This window comes from Biomphalaria glabrata, chromosome 2 (genome assembly GCF_947242115.1).
Source record: "Biomphalaria glabrata chromosome 2, xgBioGlab47.1, whole genome shotgun sequence".
NCBI classification, from domain to species: Eukaryota; Metazoa; Mollusca; class Gastropoda; family Planorbidae; genus Biomphalaria; species Biomphalaria glabrata.
In genome coordinates, this window is record NC_074712.1 from 29,909,868 (window position 1) to 29,933,247 (window position 23,380).

The 23,380-nt window shown below is 34.9% G+C and overlaps 1 protein-coding gene across 6 annotated transcripts; it reads left to right on the forward strand.

Moving 5' to 3' along the window:
• Window positions 1-626: 626 nt before the first annotated feature.
• LOC106079236 (uncharacterized) lies at window positions 627-23,374 on the forward strand. 6 transcript variants are annotated; one of them, XM_056019990.1, is made up of 6 exons: window positions 629-771; window positions 4,514-4,678; window positions 5,854-6,154; window positions 8,527-8,725; window positions 18,293-18,416; window positions 23,145-23,374. In XM_056019990.1, the coding sequence occupies exons 3-6, from the start codon at window positions 5,873-5,875 to the stop codon at window positions 23,254-23,256; spliced, it is 717 nt and encodes a 238-aa protein (XP_055875965.1). In that variant the 5' UTR covers window positions 629-771; window positions 4,514-4,678; window positions 5,854-5,872; the 3' UTR covers window positions 23,257-23,374. The 6 variants fall into 6 exon arrangements, with proteins under 6 accessions (XP_055875964.1, XP_055875965.1, XP_055875966.1 ...); XM_056019989.1 differs by lacking the exon at window positions 4,514-4,678 and having other exon boundaries at window positions 627-771; XM_056019991.1 differs by lacking the exons at window positions 629-771; window positions 4,514-4,678 and adding an exon at window positions 2,994-3,216.
• Window positions 23,375-23,380: the final 6 nt, after the last annotated feature.

Sequence of the window (23,380 nt, forward strand, 5' to 3'; positions counted from 1 at the left end):
TCACCATATTTCTATTTCTAGCAATGTAAATAGATCTTTGTGTAAATGGCCCTGCCTTATAATTATTTTTCAATATATCATTTTTCCTAGTTATGTGAATATGCCTACAATTTCATTTGTTATTCACTATACTTGTCTTGAAGTTCTAATAATATATTTTTTGAAAAAAAAAAAAAAAAAAAAAAAAAACCATGAAAAAAAAAAAAAAAAAAAAAAACCATGAAAAAAAAAAAAAAAAAAAAAAAACCATGAATAAAACAGATTTTGTAACTTGTTTGCTTTTTGAGTTATTTTACGTTATACAACTGTGACGTAAAAAAAAAAAAAAAAAAAATACTTGTTAATATAATATGTACTTGTTATAATATGTACTTGTATTTCTCGGTTGATTTTCTTACATTTTTCTGATTCTGTTTTTTTTTGCCTTTAAAGTTGAAAGTAAGAATAGGTGAGAAAAAGAAAAGAGAAATTGTAATGAATGTTGACATTGTTTATATGTGTAACTTGAATGATTCCCCTTGACTAAGGGACTGAATGTTGGAATGTTATGTGTCATGTGTGTTGACAAAGTGTGTAAATAAATTCACTCATGAATCTGGTACTAGAGTGTTGGTGTTGTTTATTAAGTGTAGCGTTCCTAGTTTAACATAGTCAGGCTAGCTAGTGCACTAGACTAGTAGTGGCAGTGGTATAATTAAATAGTCGATAGATTGATAGATCATCTCAGACGTCTCAGTGGATGATAATGATAGATCGATATCAATTCAATGAGTATTAACTATTATATCTAGATAATTGGAATAATTAGTTAGAATCTTACAGTTACAATCTACCATTAGCCTGACTAGGTCTAGTCCCTGGGCAGAAGCAGCGTAGATCAAAAGTAGATCGTATCTATTACTTTAGTATTATAATCTATTATCAGATATAATATTCTACTAGTAAAGTCTAGATCTAATTAAATCTAGATCTAATAATAAAAAAAACTTATTTTTAAAAAGGCAAGACTCTAGATCTAGTAGATGATTCTAGCTAGGGGGACAGGGCTCACTTCTATGATCTAGCATTACTAGATTAGTGTGTAGGCCTATATAGATCTAACTTCAAGATCTGGAACTAAATTGTCTAAATCTAGAGTATATAATTTGGATTTAGGTCTAGTCTAGACCTAAATCTAGAGAAAATCTAATATCTAGTTAAATAGTAGCTCTAGTGACACTCTATTTCTAGACAAGTTAAAGTCTAGACTTAGACTATTGTATGTCTAGATCTATAATACTTAATTAACTTAATACTTACTAGTTTCTTTATTATACCTAGACATAGATAAGTGTAAATTGATGGATTTACTCTGTTACTATTATCATAGAATTAAAATGACATCTGGACTAGATCTAGATATCTAGTATAAAAATCAGTCTAAGTACTCTATTAGTTAGAAGATCCAGTTAACTAGTTCTATATTTGGTAAGATCTACTGACTACTCTGTCAGCCAATAGCCTAAATATTTAGATCTATTAGATCTTTTATTTGAAATAGAGTTATCTTTTAACATAGGTGCTACAGAGTTTGATTTATACTAATATAGTGGTAGTAGGTAGGCATATGTGCATGTGCATATTATATAGATATATAAAAATGAAATGTTTAAACATACATGTAGATTATAGTAATTTAAGTAAAAGCTTAAAAGCTTAGAATTTATAGTTTGTATTTAAAGACATATATATATATATATCTATATTATAAAGTAGAATGTGAGGGGTATGTATGTATGTATGTATGTTACTTATAGACATCAAAACCGCTTGACCAATCTTGATAAAACTAGGCAGGAATGTTCCTTGGGTACCAACTTAGACCGTAGTGTATGTATTGTAGCCCTAAAACAAACTTAAGACCCTCAAAAAAAAATAAAGTTGTCCGACTCTATTACAGCTATAGTATTTTATGGATGTAGGCCATGTCTACAATGTTGACATGAGAAAAGATAGAAAGGATTTAGACCTAGATCTAATTTTAAGAAATACACTTTGCGCAGATAGTTTTTTACTTTGACACATGAAAAGACAAAAGAAGATCCTTTGATTTCATTATATAATAAAATTAACCTTCAATTTTGTGTTTCAAAAGCATTTTTTACATTAATTAGTTCCTTATATCTGTGATTACAGATTTCCTGACGAACATTCTTTCATTAGACAATTCAGTAATGAATCGCGTACTAAATATTAATTCGTTTAATTGTTTACTTTATAATCCCATCCCTAGATCTAAAACTCTAATTCAACTCTAAGATGATAAAACTTCTCTTCGCACAGATAGTTTTATACTTTAACACATACACATATTAATTAAAGTCCATTCATTTCATATTTTGATCAAATAAACATTCAAATTTGGTTTTCTAAAGCTACATTCGTTTACGAAAGCTGTGAAGCCGAGGTGAGATAGGCCTAGATCTATATTCATTCATGAATCGCGTACTAAAAATTATTTCGTTTAATTGTTCACTTTATAATCCCATTTATTTAACAAAGCTATCGCTCTTTTCGTTTTTAATAGATAAGAATGTATCGACTTCGGGTAAACCATTTTCGCAAAACTAATTTTATTTTCGTAGCGAAAGAGAAATAACGTGAAAGGATCATTAGCTACGTTTAACATACATCTAAATCCAATCCACTAGATTATTCAAAAGCAAATGTTTTAATTTAAAAAAAAAATGGATTTTCCCCTATTAGCTATTTTGATCTGATAGCTTCATTCACACTATTTTTACATTGACACATTCGCTTTACTTATTACATTATTATTTCGTTTAATTGTTTACAAACACTCTCAGTGACTATATCGACAGTAATGCGCAAATAAAGACCCGCGGGTCGCGGGTAACATATGTCTAGTATATTATATATTTATATATATATATTTATGTTGAGAAGTATAAGAGGCATCATGCTTGCAGGTTTTTTGGGATTGCCGACACCCCCTTGCAGGCAAAACGGGGCTCTGTTGCTTGCATCTATGGAGTAACCATAAGGCAGCCGGGGTTTAAAGTCAGAGTGCCCCTCTTCTAGATGAATTGCCTTGCTAGGCTGACGAGCTTCATCTGCCCGAAGCTACGGTTTTGTTGCGCCAGATATCCACCCCTTCACCTGTTAGTAAGAGCAGTTTCGCCGGGATTAGTAGGCCTATCTAAGCCACACGAGCAGGTCAGGCCATGTTACTTCTTGTAAATTACTATTGTAAATTTTTTGACATTAATCTTATCCCAACACTACAGACTTCAGATTTGATCATGCATATGAAATCACAATTTGTTCACTCGACATTTAAAACATCTTTTGGAAATAATAAAAAAAAAGTTATAATATAGTCTAGAACAGTCTATATCTAGATCCAGTCTAGAAATCTAGATCTAGTGTAAGTCTAAACCCAGCCAGCAAAGGTCCGGGCTGAGTTAGGGGCCCACATGGGAAACCGGTTAGTGGTGAGGGTTATTTTTTTTTTTTTTAATTTCCTAACCCGTCTACTCCAATATATTTAGCGAAATTGTTGGGGAGAGGTACGTATCTGAGAGGTTTCCATGCTGTTCATAGGTGATCAGATAACGCACCTCTACTGTTAAGGAAGCTCTATTTCAAATCCATATTCTAGAAGAATTATAAGAGTCTTATCTATGAAGACGTGTTGTCCTGTTTGCTTTTAAGTGAAAAATAACGCCAAATGATTTTCAAAATTTTATTACTTCAAACGATCAAAACAAGACTATGGCTTGAATACTCCTAGTCCATTGGTGAATTCGATAGGGGCCGCATTTCAGTTTGTATAATAACACAAACTCTCTTTGTAATCTTGTTTATTTAACTTTTTAGTGAATATAAGCGGGAATTTCCACTGACGTCTTCAAGATATATGCCTAGATGTCCAGACCAAATTTATTTTTCTATTTTAAAAAATTACAACGGTCAGTATTTACTTAAATCCAAAGTCAAACGAGAAGTGTCAAATTTCTATTTAAAAATAGTTAGAGCCGTTTTCGAGATTAGTGTACAGGTTTTTGTTGATTCCTCAAACCATGAGGAATGTGCAAGCTAATTTAAGAGGGATTCTAAAAAGAAATTCTGCTATTTTGAATTCCATCCCAAACAGTTTCTGCCAAGCTTGGAGTCGGAGCAAAGCAACTCTATTGATACAGTTAGCGACAGGCGCCTACTTAAGTCTACGAGATATATGAATAGATCTAGATCTAATTCAAAAAAAAAAAAAGTGGAGGCTAGGAAAGTAGGACGCGAGGGGAAAGAGAGACAATGGTAACTGCCAGGGTGTCAAACAGCTGACGGCTATACAGTGTACACGCCAAGTGACACGGCGCCATTAAATGAAGCCAAATATAAGCATACATGTGTGCGTGTGTTTAAGTGTCTGTGTGGTCTAAGTTTGATTAGTCCAAGGTTGTATCTACTCTTTATGATTTTGTTATAAAGATTAATGTATAATCTTATTTAGACTAATTGGAATTATTACATTCAACTGTCTTTGATATCAATCGATTTTTGAATGAAGTCTTACGTTAAAGGATAACAATGGACAACAATGTTATTAATATTGTGCGTTGCAGTCTTCTCCCTTTAATTAAATTAATCGCATAACGTATTGATCATAGCCCTACAGGTAAGTTGTCTAAAATAAAAGATCTTGTTTGTTTATGATATGTGCTCTTTATATGTTCGTGGTAACACTATAGCGAGATAGCTAGATGCTTAGCTTACACACCACTCTTAATTTAGATTCAAACTTTTTACTAATGACGCCCTCTCCCCATGTGTATGTGACTTGACTTAATCCTTTTAACTCCCACTGCAGCATAAGGGGCAGCAACAGCATATAGACATCGAACTCTGTTCCTGGGTAATTCCCCTCAACTGGGTTTATGTCTATCCTGCCGTCTTTGTCTACCGATCTTCTCCATATTATATGTCCGCTTCCCTTTATCCAGCTTGGGGTTTGAGGGAGCTTATGGCGTTCCACATTGGGGTCCGATGAAGTTTTTTCTGCATTCTGGGTTTCTCCTAGTAAATAGAAAGCAGGTCAGATAATAGCAGGCTAAATGAAGAAAAGGTGAGTCCACTACGTAAGTATGAGAAACATTTGAAGACGTAGACCTACATTTGTAAAGAGTTGGAGCATCAGAAGATCATCCTCGAGTTAAGCAAAGACGTCATGTTGCGGGCCTGTTTTGTCCACGTAAGGACGTCAACCAAACGATGGGACAAGTTGGACTGCTCCGAAGAATGAAATGGATAAACTCTAGAATCGTATTGGCGAAGACATATTCAAAAGAATGTTTTAATTGATAGTGTTACCTACGCCTCTAGCGAAAAGACTATGAAATTGTCATACTTATGTGAAACGACGTCATAATTTTGTTCTACAAACATCGGTAAAAAAAAATCTTAATTAAAAATGCTACTCAAACATGGATTACTAGCTACAACGCAAATACAGCATAATAACTTTTGTATAGAAAAAAAATCTCGTTTGCACCCACCCATCATCAGCACGCCTTCCCCTCCCCGGTCGGAAGCGCGCCATATAGTTTGAGAAACTCAGCTGTAGAAAATGGTTTCAGTATGACATGTACATAAATGCATGGCACATCAACTATAATGGCATATTCTAGCATTCTCTCTTCTCTTTTCCTTAATAGGCATTAAAAAAGCTAATTAACTTTTTATGTGACATTAATCTTTTAAAAATACTTTAAGAATTATCTAAAAAACTTCTTTGTATACTTTATTTCGATAGGTATATATAACTTCGCAATAATTCTCAAAATTGTATTACAGATTTCATAAGTGCCTGATCATGTACCGCAGCGTCCCTCCTTGCCCCACACCCGACATCGCGGATCACTGGAACCAAAGATTCAAAGTTCGAGATCAAGGGTTAAAGGCCGAGTCCAGTAAATCTCGTCAGACTACCAGAGCCAAAGTGGTAGAACTAGGCTCCTGTTTAAGTGGTCGCCCTCATCGATCAACGCTCCGAAAGTTTCCCATGTCTCCAATCAGAATGTCCAATGACCATTACCACAAGGTGATAAAGGTGGCCAGTTGTGACTTTACTGGCAAATCTACAAACAGAGAAAAGGTAAGAATAGGCATTCTCTCCACTTTTCAAGCCAAATATAAGCTATTATACCGTATTTACACCTGACCAGGCTCAGATATATCTTCCCCCTTACATATCCCTTAGTCTCTTGGACCGTTGGGGCACTACATAAGATTTGTTGATCGTCTTTCTCCATTCCTCTCTGGCTTTTGCTTTGGATAGAATCTCTTGAAATGAAAGTCCGCGTCCATTCTTTGATGTTGTCTTCCCATTGCTTTCTTTGTCTGCCTCTTCTTCTTTTTCCTGACACTGTTTCATGAAGAATGGTCTTTGCGAGCCCTGAGGACTTTGTGATAGGGCCATAGAGAACATATCTAACTAAAAAGAATTTTAAAACTCCTAATGTCAACAGGGGGATGTAATTGGGAACTTGGGAACTATAGGACTTAAAATTCGTAAGCCAAGTGTTTTAATTCAGAAGAATCACAAATTTATAGTAATTTCAATTGCAAGATCCTAAACATAAACACAGTTGAGCTTAGGACTGAAAGTGAACGATACTAAGACACTAGGTCCACACAAAGGGATGTGTAGACCTTTTTTAGGATATCAAGAGCAGATGCCATGCTGCGCTGCGGTTGAAACCCCCTAATATATAGTATGCACAAACACTCCTTAGGCCCATTAGTTGTAGCCCTCTGGCCTGCTTGCATCATAACACTCCCCCCCCCCCACACACACACACTACATTTAAATGAATAGCACCCCCGCCAACAACACACTTTTACCCCTGGTATATTCAGCCAGCATTAGGCCTACAATAACATCGCATAACGTTTTTGCCATCCTCCAAAATTCCTCAATCCCAATTGACTACAGTCTACATCTCAAATTGTAGAGATTTTCTCCACACACACGTTTTCATACAGATGTTTTGTTGTCTTTCTAAACAAAAAATTGGATAATCAACACTGATCCTTCACATTTAGTCAGACAATTATCTAGAATCTAGAGGTTTAGGAGTATTAGATTTAAGATCTAGTTCTTTGTAGAAACAATTAAAATATTTTTAAAAATATTTAAAAAAAAAAGATAAGTATTTCTTATTGAAAATGATGACTGTTTAGTAAGAGCGAATATTTTACTCTTAATGTCGGTGCGCAAATTGTTCCATAGTGTCTATTCATTATTAACCTTTTTACTAAATAGGAGCTAGATGCGGATGTACCCGAAGACATATTATGTTCAAGATAAAGATTTTTTTTGTTTTATACTTTGAAAACATATAACGGTCAAACTAGAGTTTCCCAGTGTGGCCAAAATAGCTATCAGCTTTCACATTTTTGGAAAATCGTTAGAGCCGTTTTCGAGAACTGCGTCCACCCACAAAACAAAACAAAATCTGGAACGAAAGAAAGTTGCGCACCAAAATAGTGTTCATAGTGCTTACATTGGAAGGAATTATAATTTTGTCGTCTTTAAAAAGATATTGGGCTGAAATTTCTAAAAAAGTTTTGGGTTAAATTTAACCGATGCGATTTCGATCTTTAGTTGTTCTAGGCTTAAATTAAGTAATAACAGGTTAATTGTTCATACTTTATCTTCCACGAAAAGTGGGAGAATTAGCGATGATATATAATAGTCAGTCATCAGGGCCAAGGAATTTTATATAGTAGAGATAAGGTAACTCAAATGGAATGTCTATTGCAAGCATTTCTTTATAATAAATAGCCTTATTCAGTATAAGTAGATGTGTAAAATATTTATAACTATTAAATCCATATCCTGTCTAACTGTCTGATATTCCAATATTGGAAATCAATAATAGTATGTAGTCATTAATTATAATTAAGAATGTTGTAAGCAACTGGAAAGAAAAGAACGGCCATACAAGAATGCGGCTAGACCTAGATTATTAAGGCATGTCAGAATGAAGACTGCTTCTTGTAACGGAATCAGTGAAGGGTGACAATGTACACTAATCCAGTTCATTTATTCCATTCAGGTGTGACTTTTTTTTCGTTACAGTATGTATGACGGTGGCTCTGTTCCATAGTAGGAGGGGTGGGTTTGAAGAAAAACTTCATTTGAGTTTGTCGAATCTACAACTGGAACGACAGTTTGACAAGAGAACACAAAAATGAGTAATGATGAAGAAAGACTACATGGTGCCAAGCTAATAATGTATATCTATACATAGATATACCTCTATACTTATATAGCATATATATATATAGCCTAAATTCTAGTTAATATAATCAAAAAACAACAACTGATTTTTGATTGAATTGTCTTCCTTTCAGATTGGACCTTAAACAATAATAATTGTTGTCTGTTTTTTTTAAAGTTTTACAAAATCATTTCATTAAGTAGGTCAAAATAACTGAGATTTATTAATTGTTATGTCCCAGATTTCACCATCAGATGTGCACAGGGGACAAGCACAGTTCAACTCACAAACACGAATATCTAATGCAAACAAACACAATTCGAAATCAGCAACAAATGGTTTGAATCGATTGACTTCTTCACCGACATCAGTCTCCGCCTATGAGAAACACTTGAACGCACAAAAAGTGTATCAAGATAGAATTGATGAAAAATTATACCGTAAGTTGAACTATCTACCATACGTGAGATGACATCCAGATCTACATAACTCAAGCCTATAATCACTAGCGAATCCAGCACTTTAGAGTGGGAGGCGATTTTCCCCAACCCAAACCCCATGTTTTAACCCTAACCTCAAGAATAAACACACACACACTCATCCATTATATATATATATATATATATATCAAGAGTTTTCTGGCATTCTTACATGCTCAAACGCTATCTCATGACGTCTACAGTGAACTATCAATCTTATTAGTAGGGGCAGGTGAAATAGAATAAGTGAAATAGAATAAGGTATAGGTAAGGTCTGATACTGAAGTGTGACAATTATGCACATATAGCATAAGTATGGGATATTTATTTTAAGATGTTGACATTTTTATTATCTCGCACTTGTTTTTTTTTTTTTTGGTCAGCATAAGACGTAAACAGAAAGTACAGAACGATGGGGAAATGCTCTGGGGACATTTAATTATGATAAGGCGCGCAGAACGGGTAAAATTGGTTTGGCGGACACAAGTTTCGTATAAATTCTAAATTTTCTAAAACAAAGTTTTTGTACAAATAATAGTAAATATTCATGCCCAAGAATAAAGATTTTTTTGAACTTGAGGAATTTCATAAAAACTGTTGTCATATTTGGACTATCCTGTTTGAAATGTCATGCTTTCTGATGAAAAGGGAAGGCGTGGTAGAATGTAGACCTAAACGAATAATTTGATATAGGTCCTCTGAGTCCTCTCTTTGTTTTATATCTATTTATTACTAATGACGATATGACATCTGTGTGTTTGTGGGGGTGCTTGATATAAGAAGTTAAAATATAACATATATAACTTTGTTTTGGACAATTATACGCCCACCTCCCCCGTTTTAATGAAGGGCCAGTCTGGAGGGAAGGCGAATGCGTATACCGCCACCCTAACGGTCTAATCTGGTAACGTCAGCTCGACATAATATACTAATGGGTTAAATATTAACAAATGACATATATAGATATAGCCTTAGTCATCTAGTCTAAATACAGAAGTAGACTTGATAAAGAAGATGACATTTGTTGTGACTGTGCTGAGAATTCCTGATCTGGTGAAACAGAAATAAGCTCAGCTTTCGCTTAATTCAGCATTATTTCCACTAATTAATTCAAATTAACAACTCTTAGTTTAGGACTATTTTGTCTCACTAATCCTTATTATGCTTATAATTAGATTTAATTAGATATATTTAATATTATTTAGATCTAGTCTATATGTATTATTATATCCTTAGATTTTAGATCTAGTCAGTCTAGTGTTAGACTTAGACTTTAATTAAGGCTTTAGATCTACTAATCATCTACTAATACTACTAAAAATAACTAATAGTAATATTCTATATAGTTAGTTATACACGTCAATATTGACTTAGATCTAGTCTAGGTCTATATTTTGAATAAACCATTTGATTTGATTTCATTGTCATTGTAAATTAGCTTTCACTTTAGACTTAGACTTAACTTAGGCATTGTAAACCTTCAACTAGATTTAGACTAGACCTTAAAAAACTAAAATCAAAAACAGTCATCATGAAATTGCTCTGGCTATTTATCCGAATAATTACTAAATACACAGAACTAGATCTACCTTAGTCAACACTAAAATTAAAAAGGAAACAACAGTCATAATCAATCATCACACTTTAGATCAATGCAACTTCAAAAATAACCTAACATACACATCCATAACACTAAAGAAGATTACCCATCACAAATGGAAGTTCTCAATCAGACACAGCAGAAATAAATACCTATCACTGTTAATATTAATAGCAGGAGATGTAGAGTCAAATCCAGAGCCTAGATCTAAAGATAGATGCAACATCTGCAAAAAAGTATGCACCATGAAACAGAAAGCCATTCAATGTGACACCTGCGATGAATGGTACCATGCATCATGTCTCCATATGAACACACCTGTGTATTATGCCTTAGGCAACAAAGACGCATCATGGCACTGTGTACCGTGTGGGTTACCTCAGTTTACATCTAGACTGTTTGATTCCTTTGATGTGGACACTTCTAACCCATACAACATCCTAAACACCATCCCAAACCAAACTCACCAACCACTAGCCAGATCCACTCCTGTTAAACCTAAATCTACTAAGATTAATACAACAGCCTCACTAAACAAACCTACTAAAGAAGTATTACCAAAATACCTTAAAACCTTAGTAATAAAATATCAGGTGGCCGAGCCTCGCTCGGTTAAATAATTTCCTAAGAAAGGTTATATGCCCGAAGTCATTTAGGGAATATTTTTGTAATTACGAAAATGAACGATCAGATAAAGACTACTAATCTGAAGAGTTGCTTTAGTGTTCTGTTAGTTCTAAATGTAATTGAACATGGCAATTAACAGCTCACGTCCGTCTTATAGTTTTACAATCCATTTTTTGCGTAAAACTATTGTAGGCCTACTATTATTGGCTTGGAAGAAAGTCTTTGCAGTGTAACTTCTCAGATGGTTACGTTCAGACATTTAAGTATGGAATTCATGGGCGTAGCCAGGGGGGGGGGTTTGGGGTTCAAACCCCCCCACCCCCGAAATGAAATCCCCCCACGGGGGGGGGGGGGAGACGAACTTTTGTGACTGATTTTTTGCTTTGATTTTGTTTATTTTAGGTGAGATTTTAATACTAAACCATCACTTGCACCAGCGCAGCCAATGGAGTTTTGATTTTTAAACCCCTACCAGGGGGTTTTGAGTTTAAAACCCCCTAACAGGGGGGTTTGAGTTTAAAACCCCTACAGGGGGGTTTTGAGTTTAAAACCCCCTACCAGGGGGGTTTTGCAGTTAAATCCCCCTCTTCTATAAAATAAAACAAAAAGAAAATGCAAACGACTATCCCCAAATTCCAAGAGCACAGTTCAGGAAGATTTTGATTTTAAAACCACCTCCAAAATTTACGATAACCCCCTCTTCAATATGAAAAAAAAGCAAATTATGCACTCAAAATGTTATGAGAGTAGCTAAATAAGTTTTGACTCAGTTTTAAGTTTACTCTCCCCTCCAGTGGAGTTTGAAGCAAAAAATACATCTTCAATAAAAAAAAAATCTAAATCTAAAATCTAGGAACGTAGCCAAAGGGTTTTTGAGATTAAACCCCCCGCAAGCGGGATTTGAAGCTAAAAAATACATCTTCAATGTAAAAAAAAAGCAAATTACGCACTCAAAATACTATGAGCTTTGCCAAAAGGGGTTTAAGTTTAAACTCCCCTTCAGTGGAGTTTGGAGCTAAAAAGTACATCTTCAATATAAAAAAAGCAAATTACACACTAAAATTATTTCAGCCTAGCCAAGCCAATTGGGGATTTTGAGTTTAAACTCCTCTCCTCCAGATGGTTTTGAGTTTAAAATCCCCCTACAGTGCGTTTTGAGGTGGAAAACCTCTATCTTCAATATTATTCTAAAGCAAACTACAGTTACCAAATTTTATGATCGTAGCTAAATGGGATTTTGAATTTTAAAAAACCCAACAAAGTCCAGAGATTTTTAGTTTAAAACCCCCAGCAGATGATTTTGACGATAAAACTTCCCTTTTCGATATAAAATCTAAAGCAAACTACAGTCACCTAATTCCAAGAGTGTATTCACGAGAGGTTACACATGTCTACCAGTGGCGGGGCTCCATTAATAAAGTGCAATGAATAGTCATTTGCCGAAATTGAAAAACACTAAATGTGGCTCAACAAAGATGGCTAAGACAAATTTTAGGAGTCAGTTATAGAGATCGGGTCTAAATCAAGGAAATCCTATGCCGAACTGGAAGTCGACCCTTTAGTAAGATTGTGACAGAGCGTCGCATGAGGTTTGCGGGACATGTTCTCCGACAAAATGAATGACGCATAATAACAAATGGGATGACATCCTAGTACAACTTGGCGCCACATATTCATGGAGGTCCTCAGAGCAGGTGGGAAGAGGATTCAGACATTACCAGTGACAGATTTTTGTGGAAACAGCTTGACCGCAAATGCGCCGAACGGCGCGGGAGGGTCTAAGTCAGTAAGAAAAGCACGCTAGGTTTTTGAAATAAGACTTTTTAATAGCAGGAAAATGCACTGTAGATACCTCAGAATATGCATTTTGTTGGCATTTAATACCAAAAATAGTGCTTTTGGCGGCGGGGCTCCGCCCCGCTATGGGGGGTGCTCCTAGCGCCCCCCCCAGACCCTATTGCTAGCAATGGCTGGGAGTCGATAATTTTTCCACAAACTACAGGAAGAACCTATTCTCGGGTTCAATAAACGTGTTCCAAAAGAATGAAGGATCAGAATGTAATAAAGATTATGTACACACACACACACATACATACATACAGATAATTTTATTCGCGGGTGGGGGCGGGGGAATTTTCCTCCCCCCCCCAACCCAACCCGCCCCCACACCGAAAAAAAATCCTGGCTACGCCCATGATGGAATTAGTATATTAATTATGGCTTTAATACGAAAATCAAGTGACGCAAATATCTACGTTATAGGGTAAAACAGGCTACGAAGCCCCAGCTGTGACCTACATATTTTGCCACATCCAGGGATGACATCCTAGTACAACTTGGCGCCACATATTCATGGAGGTCCTCAGAGCAGGTGGGAAGAGGATTCAGACATTACCAGTGACAGATTTTTGTGGAAACAGCTTGACCGCAAATGCGCCGAACGGCGCGGGAGGGTCTAAGTCAGTAAGAAAAGCACGCTAGGTTTTTGAAATAAGACTTTTTAATAGCAGGAAAATGCACTGTAGATACCTCAGAATATGCATTTTGTTGGCATTTAATACCAAAAATAGTGCTTTTGGCGGCGGGGCTCCGCCCCGCTATGGGGGGTGCTCCTAGCGCCCCCCCCAGACCCTATTGCTAGCAATGGCTGGGAGTCGATAATTTTTCCACAAACTACAGGAAGAACCTATTCTCGGGTTCAATAAACGTGTTCCAAAAGAATGAAGGATCAGAATGTAATAAAGATTATGTACACACACACACACATACATACATACAGATAATTTTATTCGCGGGTGGGGGCGGGGGAATTTTCCTCCCCCCCCCAACCCAACCCGCCCCCACACCGAAAAAAAATCCTGGCTACGCCCATGATGGAATTAGTATATTAATTATGGCTTTAATACGAAAATCAAGTGACGCAAATATCTACGTTATAGGGTAAAACAGGCTACGAAGCCCCAGCTGTGACCTACATATTTTGCCACATCCAGGGCAAACATAACCATTGTCTGCCGGTGGTCGCTTAAGAATTTCTTTTCGCGTCTGCCTCTGTCCTCGGCAGCAGATTTTCTTTTGGTTTAAAATGTGTATCCACGGCTTTTGTATAGAGGGAATTCTTTAAGTCCGACAGTTACGCTGGACAGAGCAGTATCCTGTACGGGAGACGAATCTCATTCGAACGCATGCCAAAATTAAAGTGTAAACAAATTGTTAAGCACTTAAAACACAATAACTAATCATACATAGGCACATTTAATTTCATTACTTTTCTTTCATAGTTCTATAATAAATCAATCTACAATAAGATGGTGCGCACATGTTTAATTAGGTCTATTGATTCTTTAAAACTCGTTCTTGCCTAGTGACGTAAACAGCGTTTTTCCCGTTTCACGTCATGGAAAATTTTCATTCATAAAACATTATAGCCAAAATTAATTTTTCGATAATGAGACATTTTCAAACCGATATAACGGTCAACCTCGAGTTTTCCCGATGTGGCCAATGAGTTGAGATTTTTTTCTTAATAATATGCGCAAACCTTGAAATTTTAAAGAAAATCGTTAGAGCCGTTTTCGAAATAAAATTTATATATATATAAATATATATACAAGAATTGCTCGCTCAAGAGTAGGCCTATATGATTTGCAAAGTATTAGAAACAAAGCAGACTTAGAAATTTTATTAGAATGTGAGAAACCAGACATAATTGAAGGAACAGAAACTTGGCTACATCCTGAAATTTATAATACAGAAATTTTCAATAGTAATTATGAAATTTTTAGAAAAGATAGGGCTGATAATCATGGAGGAGTTCTTTTAGCAATAAAAAACACTCTTATAGCAGAAGAAATTACCTTACCTAACTCAAAAAATATAGAATCAACATTTTGTAAAATTAATACCACCTCAACATCCCTAAAAATAGGCAGCATTTACAGACCACCAAATTCTAGTTTAGGATACATGCAGGAACTATGTAATCAGATTACTACACTTACAGAGACAAATACAAATGCAGTTTTTTTGGATTTGGGTGATTTCAACCTACCTGATATAAATTGGAAAACACTAACCATAGATAAACACCAAAACCTTAAGGACATAAATGAGCTTTTCATAGAAACTTTACACAACCTAAGTTTAGATCAAATCATTAAAAAGCCAACTAGATTAAACAACACATTAGATCTCTTCTTAACCAACAGACCTGGATTAGTAGTTGATTATGATATTATCCCTGGTCTATCAGACCATGAGATCATAAAAATACACAGTCAGATAAAAGCAGTAGCCAATATAAAACCCAAAAGAAAAATCTTACTCTGGAATAAATGTAACCTAACACAACTACACCAAGCTGCATTAAACTTTCAACAAACATTCTTATTAGAAAAAGACATTAACCAACCAGTCGATGACCTCTGGAATTTCATTAAAAACCATCTTAAAAGCATTATAGAAAATCAAATACCAACTAAATACACACCAAACAAAATAAATAAATGCTGGTTTAATAATAGACTAAAGAAGCTTTGCAAACAGAAGGAAAACCTATATAGAAAATTTAAAGAAACTAAGGCAGAAAGAGTTTACAAAAAGTATCTAAAAATTAAACACTTAACCCAAAAAGTAAGCAGACAGCTGCAAAGTGAATACATAAACAATGTAATATCTAAAGATAACAACAAAAACCTATGGTCATACATTAAGTCTAAGAAAATGGAAACAACAGGCATAGCGCCATTAAAAGATGAACATAACATAATACATAATGATAATGAAACTAAAGCAAACATCCTAAACAAATACTTTGCATCAGCATTCTCAGCCCCATGAGACAAAGATATATTACTGAATTTGAACCAAGTAGACAACATAGAAGATATAATAGTAGTACAAGAAAATGGAATCCAAAAACTATTAGCCAACACCAAACCAAATAAAGCGTCTGGACCTGATGGTATTCCAGCTAGATTACTCAAAGAACTAAGCAATGAGCTAGCCCCAGTGTTCAAAATTCTCTTTCAGGCTTCGCTTAACCAGGGCAGAGTACCAAAGGACTGGAAAGAAGCTAATGTCATCCCCCTATTTAAAAAAAGGAGAAAAATCTGACACAGGAAACTACAGACCAGTATCACTTACCAGCATCACATGTAAAATCCTAGAACACATAATATGTAGCAACATCATAAACCACTTAGACAAACATAATGTCCTCACAGCATACCAACATGGCTTTAGAAAATATAGATCATGTGAAACACAACTAATAGGACTAATTGATGATTTTTCAAAAGGTTTAGATAATAGCGAACAAATAGATGCTCTCTTACTAGATTTTTCTAAGGCTTTTGACAAAGTTCACCAACATAGTTTGCTTAAAAAATTAAAATATTTCGGCATTAATGGTCCACTGCATCAGTGGATTAAAGATTTTCTGATAGGGAGAGAACAAACTGTAATAATAAATGGCTCTAAATCAACACCGATAACAGTAAACTCAGGTGTACCTCAAGGAACAGTCTTGGGTCCACTACTATTTTTAATTTACATAAATGATTTACCAAATTGCATTACTTCAGGAACAAAAGTCAGATTATTTGCAGACGATTGCATAATATATAGAACAATAAAAACAACACAAGACACAGATATTTTACAAAGAGAATTAGATGAATTACAGAAATGGGAATCAAATTGGAGCATGTCTTTCCACCCAGAAAAATGTCAGTTGTTAAGAGTAACAAAAAAAACTAAAACAAATTAATTCACTTATCTTATTCATGGCAAACCAGTAACACAGACTAAAAACGCAAAATACCTAGGTGTTATAATAAATGAAAAACTGTCATGGAATCCACATATTGATGAAACTATAAAAAATTAAACAAAGCATTAGGATTTATTAAAAGAAATTTCTATAAATCAAATAAGAACATAAAACTAAAATGTTATTTAACCTTGGTTAGGCCAATAATAGAATATGCATCCTCCGTTTGGGACCCCTCAACTCAAGAAAAACTCACAAAATAGAGCAGTGAGATTCATAACAAACGAATCTTCACATTTGACTAGATTAACACCTTTAGTAAAATCACTAAATTTAGAAAGCCTTCAGGACAGAAGACTCAAAAGTAAAGTAGCAATTATACATAAGACACTGAACCATAATCTTCAAATACAAAAACAGAATTTAATAAAATACTCTGAAAGACACAAAGATAAAGGCACATTCCTCGTCCCATATGCTAGGACAAATTTGTACAAATACTCCTTCTTCCCTTCTTAGAGCATGGAATGGGTTGCCTGAGCTAGCCAGGAAAACCAGTGACTTGGCAGAGTTTAAGTCATTGGTTAATATGCATGACTAAATGCATGACGCGTAGGACGTAATCATCTTCTTTTTTGAATACGTCTGTATTATATAAAATAAGATAGATATTTAAATAATATTGTTCACATACTATGATTTCTGCACAAAAATAAAATCGCCCCCCCCCCAGCCTGAATGTTTAGGTCCGGCCGGGGAAGGCGGTAGATCCCATCATCCCTACCCCACAGAATCGGCAAAAGTACCATTGGGGGGGGGGGGAGAGCCAGATAATAAAATTATATATATGAAAAATTTTATTATCAAATTCATATTAAATTAAACCGTCCCCCCACCCGAAGGGTTGTGGTTTGGGGGCGGTAGATTCAATCGCCTCCCCCCCCCACACACACACCAGGGGGGGGGGCAAATAATATATAGATTTGTTAAAATATAAATAATTAGTACATATTTTAAAGAAAAATTAATAATTATGTACACTAATTTTGTGGGGTGGGGGTCGCTCGAGGCGTGGAGAGCGATCGCCCCTACCGTCCCTTCTGGATCCGCCAGTGCCTATAATATTATTATTATTAATATTATTATACGGGTCAAGCAGCGTATAATATCAAAGAAATATATAAGATAATATTTTTGGGGCCTACATATAAATATAGCATTTATACATACATTGCACACAGTAATGAGATAAACGTTGGCTGTTAATAATTTTCTCCACTTAAATTATAGCATCACCATATTTCTTTTTATATCTTTCTCTTATTTTCCTTTCATACTTCTGTAAGTAAATCAAAATGTTGATGCCTGAGCTAGCCAGGAAAACCAGTGACTTGGCAGAATTTAAGTCATTGGTTAATATGCATGACTAAATGCATGACGCGTAGGACGTAATCATCTTCTTTTTTGAAGTAACGTCTGTATTATATAAGATAAGATAAGATATGATTATTATTATTTTAATATTTAGGTCTATATGCTTTCCCTGACGTAATACAGCCTACAGACCATATCCACAACCCTGAAATTTTAACGGACACTGATACGAATGATCTTACGCTACTGCCAAAGCCTCAGAGAGTCACTGTAAGAAGGCAAGTAAATTTTATAGTAGTACTCTCATGTCTTAGAGCTCTTAAAACATTGTACTGTCATTCATTGTATTGGAGACTGATACATTCTTTAGTCGCATTATTTTAATAAGACATTGTCTTTGATTCTGAAGATTAAAGATGAGTATAATATTTCACGTCACCATGCAGACTCGGTTGTCCAGTGAGTGTACACAATTATATTCGTTTAGCCTTTCCATTATTTAATCACTGTTGCTAATGTTTTGTAAATATAATAAATCCATTTTTATAAGTCAATAAAGCGGTATTGGTATGTGGGAGAAGCAATTTTGTTTAATCAACAAAAATCTATTGAACAATAAATAAAATCTTTAAGAAAGGCAATCACTTTTCTTCAGTTAATTCTAAGTTGTTAGTTTTTGTTTTTTTATATACGAAAGTAGAATTTACCACTCACTAACTGACTGATTGATCATGAGATCTCTTAAACTGACGTATGGATTCGCATAAAATTTCGTACACAGGTTCTTTTTACTTCCGATGCGCTCAATGAGAACCGGTTTTGACAGATTCGCAGAAAGACCACCGCAATTCGCGTAAAACCACAAGCTTTCTATCAAACCTTTTTATATTATTTTCGTTTTTTTTTCCCAAAAGATCGCAACCTATATATAAAACATAGAGGGAAATAACACACGAATTCCGTATTTTTATGCAATTGTTTTCCTTTTCCCCTTAGTCAACCTATTTTTAAATACCCAACGTCATTTCCGCTTCCTTTTAGATTAAATAAAAAAAAAACAATCCTAATAATAAAGCTTGTCTTCGAGTCCGAAGATTAATGAGGAATGCGGTATTTTCCATGACTACGCAACCTCAGCTCGATTTATATTTTCTTTTCGCTGACTACGTCTGTCTTCGGCAAAAGGCACTACTGGCCCTGGCCAGACTGTTATCAACTTCCCAAAAAAGGGATGCATCTTTTGGAAATGCTTCCCATATATGTGAGGTGGTCTACCACGTTAAGGGGGTGTCCATTTACGATGATCTTTGGGGCTGAGTAGGTTTTATTGGGTGACTTCTGGAACATGTTTTCTGTTTTCCCGAAGTTTATAGATAAATGAAAAGAGGCGGCAGCGTATGCAAATTCTTGGACCGCGAGCTGGAGATCATGTTCATTGTGAGCCAGTAGGGCACAATCATCGGCTTAAAGAAGATCTTGTGTGACCATTTCCTTTGTTTTGTATGGGATAGTAGTCATCGAAAATTCAATATATTGTTGTTGCCAGTAGGGCACAATCATCGGCTTAAAGAAGATCTTGTGTGACCATTTCCTTTGTTTTGTATGGGATAGTAGTCATCGAAAATTCAATATATTGTTGTTTCTGCAACTGTATGAAGATAGATGTAGCGTCATTTTATTCATCTTTCAGTGTACCCTTTCTATAGTCTTTTATAATTTTTGCAATGTTGAGTACCACTCAAACCTCCTAGCATGTTGTGTTAATGTAAACGTATATCTTATATCCGTTCAATATTTTTGTTTAAATCAAGGAGTTTTTCAAGACCTTTAGCCAACTCTCCAAATTCTGTGACATGATTTCAGAATATGTCAGCATCAATTTTAGTAGCCAAACTTGTTATAATCTCATGCCAAAAGTTTAGTTTTGCGATGGCAGCGTTCTCTTGAAGCTTAACCAATGGAATATCATTGCCTTGTAAAGATAAGTTGAGGTAATTGAAACATAGAACATAGGTGCGCTAGTTTACAAAGCCATTTCCAGTCATACAAACATTTTCTCAACTCAAATCTATTATTAAGAAAGTGTTGTAGTTCATGTCAAAGTTCAAAGAATCGATTGAGAACATTTCCTCATGATAGCCAACGAACATTTGTATGACAAGAGAAGCCGTGAATGACTACTTCCCATTTTTTCACTTAATTGTGAAAAAAAGTAAAGCTTTCAAAGGACGGTTTTTAATGTAGTTAAAGATTTGCACGGTTTCCTCCAGAACTTTCTGTAGATTTGCTGGACTCATAGGTATTGCTCAATCCTCTCTTTGTCTGCAACAATATGTGAATATGACATTTGGAGCAACATTTTGAATTCTTCCTTTAGTAATTCCGACCATATTTTTTGTTCCATCCTTGCTTATTCAAACATATATATTCCAACATATTTCGTTCTCTTGCATAAATATATTCATAACATTAAAGATATCCTCTGTTGTGTGACAAAATAAAGGTTGGGAAGAAAATTCCTAATGAATTTCGTGATTTTTTTTTTCGTATCTAACAAACTCTATTACAATTAAGCATTCAATTAGTAAGTTTACTTTGTATACCCTTCAGAAGTCTAATACCTACTTATAAAATGGAAACCAAAGACATAATATTATAGCTAGAATGGAAATCGAGAACAAATTCTTATCCGCGATGGATCGATTCACAGATATATATATATATTTTATGTACGTAACTCTTTTTCAAGCTGTAAGGGAAGTCGCCCCAAATCTAGGAAAAATCAATCTTTTCTGTCTTAGAAAAGTAATGATCTTTAGTTTTCAAAGTTTAGAAATAATGCAAACTCATTTCTTGGATTTTTTTTTTTAGAATGAGCTATTAATCACAGAACTATATATTCACGCAAATATATGAAACAAAGCCATTTCCTGTTAGTTTCCATTGAGATAATGTTTCCAAAATCCTAGATCGAAATAATTCATGTCAATTCTACATCTTATGTACATTTAAATAGATTGATTACCTAGATCTTTCTAGATTATCTATCTAAAAAATTGCAAAATATGGCCAAATAATTATGAGACGAGAGTACTCTTATTTTTTTTTTTTTTTTTTTTAGTGTTAAAAGATCTCCATGTTAAGTCTAGATATAATATATTTAGGTCTTTGATGGAAAGATTGTATTGACATTGAAAAAGTGGGCATGTGGTACAGTCGACGGAAATGTTAGCATCCAGTTTGTATATACAGTTCCTGATCTTTGTAGAAATTAATCTTAAATTTTTTGAGTTTGTACAAATTTAAAATTGCACCGGTACGCTAGTTACCCCACTTTGCAAATACTGTTTTATCAAACACTAATTTTTTGTTGTGACAAACATTAATTCACGGGCTAAAAAAGTATGTTAGGGGGATCGTTAATATGTGGCCCGTTGATTGAATTTTTTTAAAGAATGAGAGGGGGGTGTTCCAGCCATAATAAACACTAACAAATCAACAGGCATAGCCTGTGCGCACTGCTAGTAGGCTAATGTATAACTATGCTTGATCTGATATTGTATTTATGTCGGCCGAAAAAAAAAAGACTTTTAATTATCCTACCGTCATTCATAATGGCCCAAAGTGAAGATGAGTGCTATCAAGTTGGCCAAATTACACTCATTAATTAAACGTTGGCCCATGACTGCCTGGTTGCGTGGTTTGTGCTCAGATATACAATTATAAAGGTGGTGAACTCTAATAAAACGGTATTTTGCATATATTAGTTACAACTTTTGAAAAGTTATTAAACCTATTGAGTTTTACATGATCAAATTCTAAATTGCACAAAGCTAACATATGCTCTGAGCAGGTTATAGGTGAATTCGCCTATAATGTCAATTCTCCTTAATTGCACTTTTCGTTTAGGCCTATATACCAGTGCATGGGATACCATTGAGTGAACTTCTGGTCTGGAACTTTTCCGAATCAGATTAAAAAAAAATAATTTTAGTCTAGTAATCTGCTCTGATATAGTCAAACCTATAAATGTACTTTTTTAACCCTGTAGGTTAACATATGTATTTTTTCCCTAAATGCTTTATTTTTTGTGAATAATGTGTTCTTTTTTTTCCCTATATCCTTTACCTATCCCTTAGTCTGTTGGGGCACCAAGCAAGACTCGTCGACCGTCTTTCTCCATTCCTCCCTGTCTTTTGCCTTGTTTAAAACCTCTATAAATGGCAGGCCCGTCCATTCTTTTATGTTGTCCTCCCATCGCTTTCTCTGTCTGCCTCTTCTTCTTTTTCCTGGTACTGTTCCCTGATAATTTTGATTTAATTTAAGCAGGATGTCTGTCTATTTAGAGTTAGCAGTAGGCCTTACTGTTAAAAGTGATATAACTGGGCTATTCCATTGGCGCAGATTTACGCATAAGCCTACATTTTTGTTGTTATTGTTCTTAGTACCGGTAATTAGATTCTGGGTTCCCGCGGTGTATAGGCCTAAATTGATGGTTTTTTTTTCTTTCCATTTAAATGAACTTACGCAAAAAAAAAGTGTTTACAGATGTTCAGTTGGATGTAGGCCCAACCAACCTGAAAATATGATTAAACTTTTTTAAAAATGCATTATCCATGATTTGCTATGTTATAAAGGTAACTCTGGAGTAATTGATTTACTATCAGGCTATTTCTTTTTATTGGAACAATTGTAAAGTTTAAATGTCCAGAGAAACATTTCCACATTTTTTACAAATTTGTTGGAGAGTTTATTTTTCTAATTTTAGGTTCAGTCAGGAAGTAAAAGCTGTCAGTTCGTTGTGATCTGGATTTTGAATGAACATTGGTTAAGATCAGTTTATGTGTCCAATATTAGGCCTACATTTGAACACAATATTTAGACTAGGCCGCCCTAACCCTAACCCTACCCGATAGTCTGCTAGTTCTACGCTACGCCCACAACAAAAGCACCACACCTCTCTACAACTAGATTACCAAATGACTTTAACTTTGATTTATTTACAGTCTCAAAGAATTGCCATGGGTATTTCGTTATAAAGTGAAAAGAGCCAACAGCACCTTGGCAAAGATAATGGCCAGTAAACCTATACCCATTCCAGTGGATTCAAGACACTGAGCATGGAACACTGGACAGAATCAGCAACTGGGATTGAATATAAAGCATACTTGCTACTTCTAGAATTGTACTCAATGATCTTTATTTTGTAAATAAATGGAACTTTGCATAAACAGACCATAGC

What these genes read in the sequence shown, in the direction of transcription:
- LOC106079236 (XM_056019989.1), top strand. Translation starts at nt 740, where the DNA reads ATGATAATGATAGATCGATATCAATTCAATGA. An exon ending in GATCGATATCAATTCAATGA is followed by an intron (nt 772 to 5,853) that starts GTATTAACTATT and finishes ATTGTATTACAG; the next exon opens with ATTTCATAAGTGCCTGATCA. An exon ending in AATTGATGAAAAATTATACC is followed by an intron (nt 8,726 to 18,292) that starts GTAAGTTGAACT and finishes TTTAATATTTAG; the next exon opens with GTCTATATGCTTTCCCTGAC.